General features: G+C 26.9%; 2 protein-coding genes across 2 annotated transcripts; one reads left to right on the top strand and one right to left on the bottom strand.

Moving 5' to 3' along the window:
- Positions 1–3947: 3947 nt before the first annotated feature.
- On the bottom strand, positions 3948–4319 carry OCT59_027679 (uncharacterized protein; the record flags this gene model as incomplete). Its single annotated transcript, XM_025329288.2, has 1 exon — positions 3948–4319. The coding sequence occupies one exon, from the start codon at positions 4317–4319 to the stop codon at positions 3948–3950; it is 372 nt and encodes a 123-aa protein (XP_025173385.1).
- Positions 4320–8590: 4271 nt separating this feature from the next.
- Positions 8591–8908, top strand: OCT59_027678 (uncharacterized protein; the record flags this gene model as incomplete). The annotated part of the gene is made up of 1 exon (XM_025326999.1): positions 8591–8908. One exon carries the CDS (start codon positions 8591–8593, stop codon positions 8906–8908), a length of 318 nt encoding a protein of 105 aa, XP_025173386.1.
- Between the last annotated feature and the right edge of the window lie 2431 nt (positions 8909–11339).

The raw sequence follows: 11339 nt of genomic DNA, 5'->3' as shown, positions 1-11339 counted from the left end.
TTTTTTTGTTAGTAACACGTATTTCTTTGTTAGATTTTATAAAATACAAAAAAAAAACTAATACTATAGATTTTAGGGGAATAGCACATAATTTTCACAATAGTTTGTTTTTTTTAATAAATGTATTAATGTTTTTGTTATGATGATCAAAATTAAAAAAGTTTTTGTTAGTTTTAATTATTTTAATGAAATTTATAATAACATATATAAAAAAATAAAAAAAAAAATACAATAGATATAACTATATGTTATTTTATCTACTAACCCGTCTAAGATGGAAGTAAGTCAATATTTATTAGATCTAAACTAAATATCTAAATAAAAAGTTTTTATAATAAAATATCTCATATTTGAAATGATTGTCGGTGAAAAGTTTGTCGGTGAAATGACCCTGTTTTTTCATGACCCTTTATGACTTAAAACTAAGATGAAAAAATTAAAATATAGTGTATATTAGTTTTATTAGCATGAAAAAATTTTAAAAATTTGGTATAATAGATTTTCAATGAATCGAAGTTTTTTCACTATACCGGATATCCTGATAAACCGGATATTTTTAATGGAACTGATAGATCCGGTTTATCGAATTTCACTGTGCATAAGAAATGAAGAAAATTACATTGTACTAAATAAAATTAATCTAAAAATTTCATGGATTACTAACAAAACCATATTAGATTTAACACCAGAACAAAATCCTAATTATGATTCTACTCAGATCTAAACATCTCCCAAAACAACCCATAACCAACATATTGGCGGCCTTCTCTAAACTACAAAGATTATATAATAAATTTCAAAATAATATCTTATTCCAATGGCTTCAAATAGCTTGTGTATACTGCGGAAAACTTTTACTTCTTCAGCTTAATGGGATCATCTAACCGTGAGTACTGGATAGAAATTTACTTGCTAGTTATTTCAATTAATATCAAATATGTAATAATGATTTTTTAAAATATTTCGCAAAAATTAACGTTTTTATTTTAAAAAATTATATTTTTATTAATATGTATTTAATAATTTTAATAATCATACTTCGTAAATTTAATTTATTAATGTTATTAGTTAAAAAAAAAATTCTTATATTAAATAAAAATGTAATGTTCTGCATATAAAGCATTTGGGATTTTGTATTAAACCCATAAAGATAAAAGATAAAAGAGGATCCGTACAAAATCCTGAATGTCAAAATCCCGAAAAATTGACCAGTATTAAGCATAATGATGGCTGGTTCAGGATTTACGGGATTTTTGAAATTCGGGATTTTATACCAGACCCCCCATACTGTGTAAAGATATAATTTTTTTTTAATAACCTGCTGATTAGAATTTAATAATTATTTTTATTCATGAGGATATTAAGTGTCAGGATAAAAAAGTGTCAGGATAATGAGCAGTGCTTCGATCCGGATATATATCTGGATGAATCTTTATTTATTTATTTTTTGTATAGCACCGTAGCTTTATATAATTAAGATTTACAAATTATTTATAGAAATATATATATTTTTTTCACTAAAGTGCGACCATAAACAAACATTTTAAATACTGAAAAGTGAAAACAACCGAAAACACTTGCATCACATGTTGATCAACTGAAGTTTAAAACGTTAAGAATCATTTTTGCATTCAAACAAAATAATAATTATTATCTTTAAATGAAAAATTACTCAGATTAAATTACAAAAATTGAGATATTATAAAATTTATATAATTATAACAACTTTTTTTAAAAATTAAAATCTTAATGTTATAAAATTTGATTCAAATGATTCTTTAATTTTTTAAAAGAAGTAACAAATCTCTTTTTAACATTTTAAAATTGCCTTACTAACTCAACACATCTATCTATAGTAATTCTTTATATAAAAATATCAAAATTTAAAGAAATGTTAAACGATAGTAAGAGACAATGCTGAAATAATTTGAAATTGTTTTTTTTAAAAATAAAGTATTGAATAAATTGAAATTATGAAAATTTCGCGGTCTTAGATAATTTCGTAATTCTGGCCGAAATAATATCATGTGACACCAGAAAATAAGCAATGTTACACGAATTTGTAATTCTGGCCGGCGTTATGAGATCAGCTGTAAATCCAATCCAGTTCAGTTTTTGTGTAACCCGGATGATTTTCATCCAGATCGAAGCACTAAACAATGTTTTGAAATTCGGGATTATGATTTATTAGATTGTGGGCGTCGGGGTGTGTTTTCATAACGGGATTCTGATCATCGAGATTTCCATTTTTTTTGTTTGAAAAAGGACAAATAAGATCGTGATTCCATGTTAAATGTATATTACTATGAAAATAAATTAAGTAAATAAGACCTCTCCATAGTTAAGATAATTTTCACAATTACGTCAAGACCTCTCCCTACCAACATATGTTTGTGTATTTTTTTTAAATTGAAAATTTCGCATTACTGCCATTTTAATTATTTAAAACAGCGATCGAAAAAGTTAATCTATCAATATGCTTTAAAATAAAAAACTAGGCTAATTATTAATATATTTGTCTTGAAAAATTTAATACAAAACTTATTTGTGAAGCAAATATTAAGGGCAGTGACATTTATTACATAATATCCATTTACTATAAGCTTATACCCACCCACCCCCATGTAATATGAAAAATCTTACGTTACACTTATATGTTATATAACCTTCAAATACCCTCCCACCCCCTAAAATATTACGTAATAAATGACACTGCCCTAAATTCTATTTGTTAAATTAAAAATTTGTTTGATAATATATGATAATCTTATGATTTTTGATTACGGACATTGGCTATATATAATAATTATGACATTAGCTCAAATATGATTTGTATGAATACGTTTGTAAAAAAAGTCGATCCTTTTTTCTGTAAAAGGCTCATATTTCCGGAATTATATCACGGAATTCATCAAATTATTTACATTTTCCGTGAATGGATTCGTGAAAGGTTCATTTTTTACGGAGTTTTTACAGAAATAACGGATAAAATTTTTTATAGGGTGACAGAATTAAAAAAAATATTTTTTTGGTTGACAAGATAATTTTTTTTCTTGATGGCAATAGTTTTTTCGAAATAATTCATTCGATAATTCGATATCATAAGTATAGGAACATGGTAGAGTGTTAAAATTAATTTTGATATACATATCAGATATAGTAAGAATTTACAGTGCTAAAATTACACGTGTTGATCTGCGTTGCCCAAATAAAATCATTTTTTTTTTTTCAAAATGGCGGAAAACTGGAAATATGATTTTTAATGGAACTCAGGAGGCTGGTTCACAAAAAGGAAGTACTCTGAGACCGAGCTATTGATAATTACGTTTAACGAAACATTAACAATATTCACAAAAAAAAAAATATTAATTAATTTAATTTGTGAAACTTAATCAAATCTATTCATAGTATAAAAAAATAAATTATAAATTAGTTCATCAATATTTAATCATTGTTATTATATTTTCGTAGTTTCAAATTTTTAATTTTTTGCAAAAGAATTAAGTATTGAAAAATTTTTTTGAATTCCGAAAAAATTGAATTAGTTCCATAGAGTTCTAAAATTCTAAAAAGTGTGATTTTATCTTGGATTAATCCAAATTTTATCTCAGAAAATTCAGGGATTAATCTTGAATTTTCAGACTTTTGACCAGGACGGTGCTTCATATTCAAAATTATATAGATTTGTTATTAATAAATTATTATGAAAATAATTAAAACAATTTTATTAACCATAATTAAGAAATATATTAATGATAAATATAAATATTGTATTAGAAATTAAAATTAAAATTAATAAAACTATAACATACAAACAAAATTAATTAATAAATTAAATAGTAATTTTTCATTAGTTGAAATAGTCAAAGATAAACGTAAAATTAGGATAATAATTTTATTAAAAAAAGGCCTTCTTAAAGAATATAAATAACTAAATACAAATAATTTTAAGTGCAATATGTCAAGTCTTGTTGATCAAAAGACCACTTAAAAACATTACCAGTTAATTTAAAACAGGTATCTAAGCTAAATGGTCCTCTATGTTTTGGTTTTCTCTTGCTGCCCATAACCTTTGCGTGAAGCCAGTATGGATTAGCTTTTATATCTCGAGAATGAAATGTTACACTTGGATCTCCATCTTCGCAATTCAACCATCCGGTATCCATTACGATATTACCATAACTATCTGTAGCCCAAACTTTACATTGCGAAAAAAACACAAATATACCGATGGTAGCATTAAATGCTATTGCTTCAATTTGTTCAAGTGCTATAATACAAATTATGGCAACAATGGTTAATGGGATGGAAAGTTTCATGTTGATAAAAGTGATTGGTTGATTATTTTATGAAATTTGTCTAGGAATTTTTCAGACTATATATACGTTTTTTTTTGATATGTAAATATTATTATACATTAGATCGTCAAAAAATCTTTACCAATAATAAAGATAAAAGTCCAATATTTACTCCTAAGATCAATCCTTACATCCCTATAAAAATGAAATGTATTAAATTCCTTTTATATTTGTGTTCAAATCCGAAAAAGGAAAGTTTGAAAAAAAAAGAAAAAATAATCGGAAAAAAAAACTGAAAAAAGGAAAGAATTTGAAAGTGGAAATTCTAAACATTAAAAGAATTTTTTTAATTCGAAAAAAAAAATTAATAATAAAAAAAGGGGAAAGAAAATTAAAAAAAAAATGTTCGGTCTTAAAGGCAGACCAGGGGAAACAAAAAATTGATTGACAGACCGAAAAAAAAAATCGATTCGCGTTATATTTACAGAAGAGTGATCTAAACATCAAAGAAAATTTTTTAATTATATAAATATATATATATATATTTATTACCATTCATTATTTTTTTTTTCTTTCTCGCACTTTATCAAGATTTTAAAAAGAAAAAGTTAAATGAAATTGATAAAAGTAATTTTCATAATAATACATTTACTAATATTAGCTAATACTATACGTTATGCTATACGAAATTATTGAATACAATTCACTTTCCGATCCAGTTATCACTTTAACTATAATAAGACCGAGAGTAATCAAAAGAACAATTACGGCAGTAGGAAAATTAACGACCAATAAACAAAACATAACATACTCCTTTTCTAGTACGTTGTCTTTTTTTTAGTAGCTAAGATTGCTTTGAGATAATTCGTCTTTTCTTTGTTGCTTTTAATGCTATTAAAATAAATATCCGCCTCTGGGGCCAAATCGTCGTAAACATCTCGTAATTCTTCTGGCAAATTTCGAAGAAATACAAATGAACCTTTTTTTAAATCTTTTCCTACTCCATCGTTTTCTTGATCATTTGTTCCTACTCCACCGTTTTCTTGGTCAATCTTCTACTACAGTGAGTGACCATGTTATTAGTAGATTTAAAACATGTATTCCTAAATATTATAATACATACGTAATCCAATAGCTTCATTCATGATTAACGTTAAATATTATTAAAAAATTTTATAGACTTAGCCGTCTCTAATACAGATTTTACAAATTTCAAAATATGTTTTGTAAAATCTGAGAAACAAGTTAATCAAGGAGCAATTATGTATGATTTATTACGTCATAATAGTTTACATGAACTTAATTTGTTCTTGTTTATTATTAAAATCACATGATTGTGAGTAATTCAAATTATCGAATCTTAGAATTATGGGCGTATGTACTGTACCACTAATTGATAATTTGTAGATCTGGGAGTTGATACAAATGTATGTCAAAGAGATATGGGTAACGTCTTGTTTTGGGATGGATCCCGATAACCACTCTAAGAAATAAAAAAATGTGGGTAACGTCTCCCCGATAACCACTCTAAGAAAAAAAATATGGGTAACGTCTCTTGATAATACCAATGTTGTGGAGGACTGGAGGCAGCACATGCATTAAGCAATCATTGTGGAAAGAATCTCAAATTACTAGTAACTGTTATTACTCAGTATGTAATATATATTTATATATTCAATATTATAAATATTTATTTTTTTTAAAAAATAATTAGTATCACTTTAATTTAAAAAATTATTTATTTATTTATTTATTAGCCCGCATACAAATTAAAAGGTCAAATACTGCAAAATCAGTCCCTGTGAAGCGTACACAAAATGTGCAATCCAATAATAACAAGAAAAAGAATAAAAAAGACCATTGTGATTGATACTAATGTTGAAGGAGATTGTTTTGAAGATGATAATTATGAAGAAGATAATCATAATAAAGAGAGTGAGTTGGCTTTAAGGTTTAAAGAGCTTGAATATTGGGAAAATGATTAGCATTAAAAGAACAAGAAATTGCATTAAGGGAACATGAAGCTAAAATTCGATGAAATGGAATTATGTAATTGTGAAAAAGAGAGTCAATTAAAATTGGTTAATTCATCAATAGTATTAATAAAAGTATTTCAAATATAATACTTCGTTTTAAAAATTAAAATTTTTATTATTTTCTATTTCAATACTATATACAAAGTTACAAACTTTAAATTTATAACAACAATACACGGTTGCATTTATATGGCAGTTGAGTATAAATTTTAAATTAATAAATATATAATATTCATTTCGATTGTTAATTAATATACAGATAAGTATAGTATAACTATAAAAACCACGATTACAGCGCCACACAATACTTATTTAGATAACCCGTCATTAGTTCATATCCGGATAAAAGTAGTTATTTAAGTAAAAGTCAGAGTAAGTTAATTAGTTTAAATTTTAATATTCGTAGCATTAAAGGGCTTTTTGAACAAGCTACGAGTCTATGAATTCTGGTCATAAGTTCCCGAAATATTTTAAATTATCCAAAATCTACAATCCGCGGATCTAACCTCAGATAATCAAATTTATAGATCGGTTATTTCGAATGTTTATTGAATACTTCTACCTGCAGACTAAGATAGGATTCTGCAACGCCAGGCACACTGCCCCTAGGTTTTAGGTAGGGTTGCTTGCCCGGCATTCGGCCTTGTCGGACCATTTTCTGAATACCAATTTCCTGAATATACCTTTTCCCGAATCCAATTTTCTGAATGCCTATTTCCAGAAATTGATCATTTCCTGAAATTCCATTTTACCGAATGCCAATTTCCCAAATCTCAATTTCTGGAATTATATGAAACATCCAATTTCCTGAATTTTTATCCTGAATTATTTTATCCCAAATTCCAATATCATGAACCTTGATATTCTGAATGGACATTTTACTGAATTTAATATTATTTTGTATAATTTTAATATGTAATAAACTAACTTGTATTAAAACAATAAATAATGCAAAGCGAGCAGATTTTATTATTCAGTCAAAGTATCTGTTTGAAATTTGTACCTGTACCAAATCTTTATCTCCTAAAATGTAAATTAATTATATTTACTTGATGTTTAGGAAAATATTATCAACTCAGTGGGTCGGAGAAAAATTTTATTAGCTAAAAATGCAATATAATTGATTGTATATATATTTCCTTATGTTTACTTCATATTTACTTCAATTGATCGTAATCTTGTACAGGCAAGGGATGCTTGAAATAGCCACTCCCCAAATTACATAATTATGACAAATAAAATTCATATTCAATTGTTTTATATAAAATGGTAGAAATTAGTCTTTATCAATAGTTCTTATTTTTTAAATTTATTATATAGTTTATTTATAGATCATATGAGAAAATATACAATTTATTATATAATTCAAGAAATTGTCCATTCAGAATATTAGAATTCAGAATATTAGAATTAAGGATATTTGAATTCGGGATATTGGGATTCAGGATATTGGGATTTAGGATTCGGGAAATTAGACTTCAGGAAATGGGATTCGGGAAATAAGGATTCGGGAAATTGTATATTTCAGGAAAATGTTCAGTTCGAAAAATTGGCATTCAGGCAAATGACTTCGGGAAAAGATATATTCAGGAAAAAGGCATTCAGGAAATCGTACTGTAACCGCATTCGGGATCCAATAATTATCAATAATTAGTTCAATTTGCCGATCCATCGTAATTAGATCATTTTGCTGATCATACCTGTTATAGGCGTAATATTGATTTAACGGAAGACTTTTAATAGAAAATAATTATATTGTCGATCCATTGTTCCTCGTATTCCGAATGGGCTCTTCTTTTATTTGAGATCATTAAGAACCTGCATCACAGATTTGTTGGGAAGCGCGAAATGTATACCTCTAATACAATACATAATTATGAAAATAAGAGAACTAGCATTAATAGAAAATAATTATATTGTCGATCCATTGTTCGTATTCCTCTTCTTTTATTTGAGATCATCAAGATCCTGCACCACAGATTTGTTGGAAGCGCAAAACTTAGAAGCACCAATGCTTGAGTGTTTTATGTATACCTCTAATACAAATACATAATTGTGAAAATAAGAGAACTAGAACTAGCATGTGGAAAAAATTATTATAAATACGGGCGTTAATTCTTCAAAACAAAACAAAAAAATAAAAATAAAAAAATCAAATTAGATCAAAATAATAAATCAAAATTCTAATCCTAATCTGACCTTAATCTAACCCTAACTCCAACCCTAATCCTTATTCAATTAAACCACCTGAAGAAAATGAACCGCTCTATTCATCTTTTTATCTTTGGTTTCTTGAGCCTCTTGGTCTTATTCATCTCTGGTACCTCTGCCGCCTGCAATGTGAACATAGGATCCAACTGTGACTGTAAACCTGATAACATTAAAGGCTGTAATCCCCAAGGCATAACTGTTGGAGGTGTTGTCTGTGGTGAAAATATTAATTGTGAACGTCTTCAACATAGATATCAAGTTGATATTAATGGAAATTTTTGTCATGTTGGCAAATGCACTAGAGCGTGTGTATGCCCAATAGGTAGTGGTGGTGGTGATTGTAGATGCAGTACTGGCCAGTGATCCAAATGACCTCAAATGACTCAAATGACTGGTCACTTTCGAAATGGCCGAATGGCATAGTCATTTTGCCATCACTGCAGTGTTTGTATCGACTAGTTTTCTTAATTTATGAATATTTTGAAAGTCATATTTAAATTATTTAATAACAAAATAAAATTTCAATTTAAAAATATTATTCTCATTATTGTGTATACGTTTTTTTTCCCGTGATATTTAAATTTCAAAAAATTATTTTTTTTTTTAAAAAAAAGTATTATGTTACATAAAAATTTTTTTATTTTGTATAAAATAAGTGCAATAAATCGAGTCTGATAATTTTAATGACATACGCCATCTAGGATCAGGACAAAGTAATAATGATTTTGAATAATTGCCTAAACTATCTTTAAAGCGCCGATTTGTATCTTCATTCATTATAAAAGCCTTTTCCATATGGAAAAAGATCAGGAAATAATAGTGGTTCAATATTTTTGTCATAAAATGGTTGACCCGCATGCATACGTTGCTGACACCAACAGAATTAATGATATGACAAAATAAGATTTTACTAATCTCAATATTTGTTTATTAGACACCCAATCGATGACGTGGTTTATGCAATTATCAATACTTCGTAATATTTTTAAAATTATTTCTTAAAATTTAATCAAAAACGCGCCAGTTAAGTCGAGTTCTGTATTAGGAAAAGGATCTTTAAAAGTAATTATTTTTAATATAAGAAATAAAATGAAATATTATCAACATTATCCGTAAATGTGAAAATGTATGTACAGTAGATATGCAACTCATCTCCAGTCTAGATCGCGTTATCTTATTAGATCATATGATTCCAGAAAAATCAACCGACCATGACTATCATGGTCAACAAGACATACAAGATAAGTAATATTTTCTTATAAAAAATCAACCTTTTTTGCTTTTTACTTTTCTCCAAAAAAAAAAAAAATACTTTAAGCAATAATATATCATGATATTTTACAGTGACTCCGTGAAATAACTATTACTTATAATCATGGTTCCGGCCATAAAACTCAAAAAAACATGATTATCTTATAAACAGGAAATCCATTCATAAATTGTCTTAAAAGAAGAATTAAGAATCCATTTTACATCTGTTTTTCATTTATTTGTATATTTGTACTAATGTTAAAGTTTTATCGAAAAAATTATTAGTATAGAAATCATTGATAAATTAGGATATATATTTGAAAAACTATTAATTATTATTAATAAATTATCTAATACAACACTAAAATTTGCAATGGCTCATTACGACATTACGCCTTTAATCTATCAATAATTGCATGTTTTACGCGTTCTTCACAAAACTTGAATCTGATGTTTCATATCATATCACAATGTCATCTGTATATTTGAGTTAACCGAAAAAAAATTCTTAACTCCTTCATACAATTTTTCAGGTCCAGAAATACCGTTCACAAAAGAGTCAAGGTCTTCTTTGAAGAATTCCATTCTGGTTCGTCTGTATCATTTGCGGACAAAGTGGTTTTATTCATCTGAGGTAATGAAGCGAAGATACTATCTTCATCATTTGTATTAGAAGCAGAATTGTCCCAATCTATTAAGAAATAACGATCAAAGTTTATGTCTAAAATAAAGAATACAACTTGATTAATATATGATGTCTAAAGTATATACTTTGAGATTTTGAATTTTTAATTTTTCTTTGGTACAACTTTCTTGCAGCCTCTTGAACTATTATAACTTTGCTACTGCGCTTGAACAAAATCAGTTTTTATTCAGCTATCTTGAACTGATGATAATTGAACAGATGTATTTAAAGCTCCACGTTACTGTAAAAAATAAATTATACCTTTTATATATTGTTAATTTTGATAATAAATTACTTAAAAAGGTGTAACTATACACTTGATTTAGAAACTATATAGGTAGTTTGCATGGAAGGAAACGCTACGACGACCAAAATATGGTATAAGTAAGCGAGGCGCGAGTAGAAAGACACAAAAAGCCAGCCATGAGTAACTTTTTGGATAATGTTATGCGGCATATGGTTACGGAACGATTTCCCGACATCTATTTTCCGACGTAACCTTTTCCCGGCAACGATTTCACCGACAGGACAAAATCCCTAATGGACATTTTCCCGAATAACACCTTTTCCCGACATACATTATCCCGACATGATATTTTCCCGAAATCAAATTACGAAAAATGATCACAAAAATACTTTATAATAAATAAATTAATAGTAAAATTAAATTTTATGTTTATTATATTTATCTAATTTACTTTTGCGTAATATTTTCTTAATTTTTTTTTTATTAAATGAAAAATGAATTTATTATTTTACAATTATTACATTTTATCACGTAATTTATCTTAATTAATTGAGATTTTGAACACAATTACAATTTCACATATTAAACATATTAAACTAAAATTACGTATT

This window comes from Rhizophagus irregularis, chromosome 7 (assembly GCF_026210795.1).
Source record: "Rhizophagus irregularis chromosome 7, complete sequence".
Classification (NCBI taxonomy): domain Eukaryota; kingdom Fungi; phylum Glomeromycota; class Glomeromycetes; order Glomerales; family Glomeraceae; genus Rhizophagus; species Rhizophagus irregularis.
The sequence above is the reverse complement of the archived record's forward strand: the minus strand, read 5'-3'. Positions and strand labels throughout refer to the sequence as shown.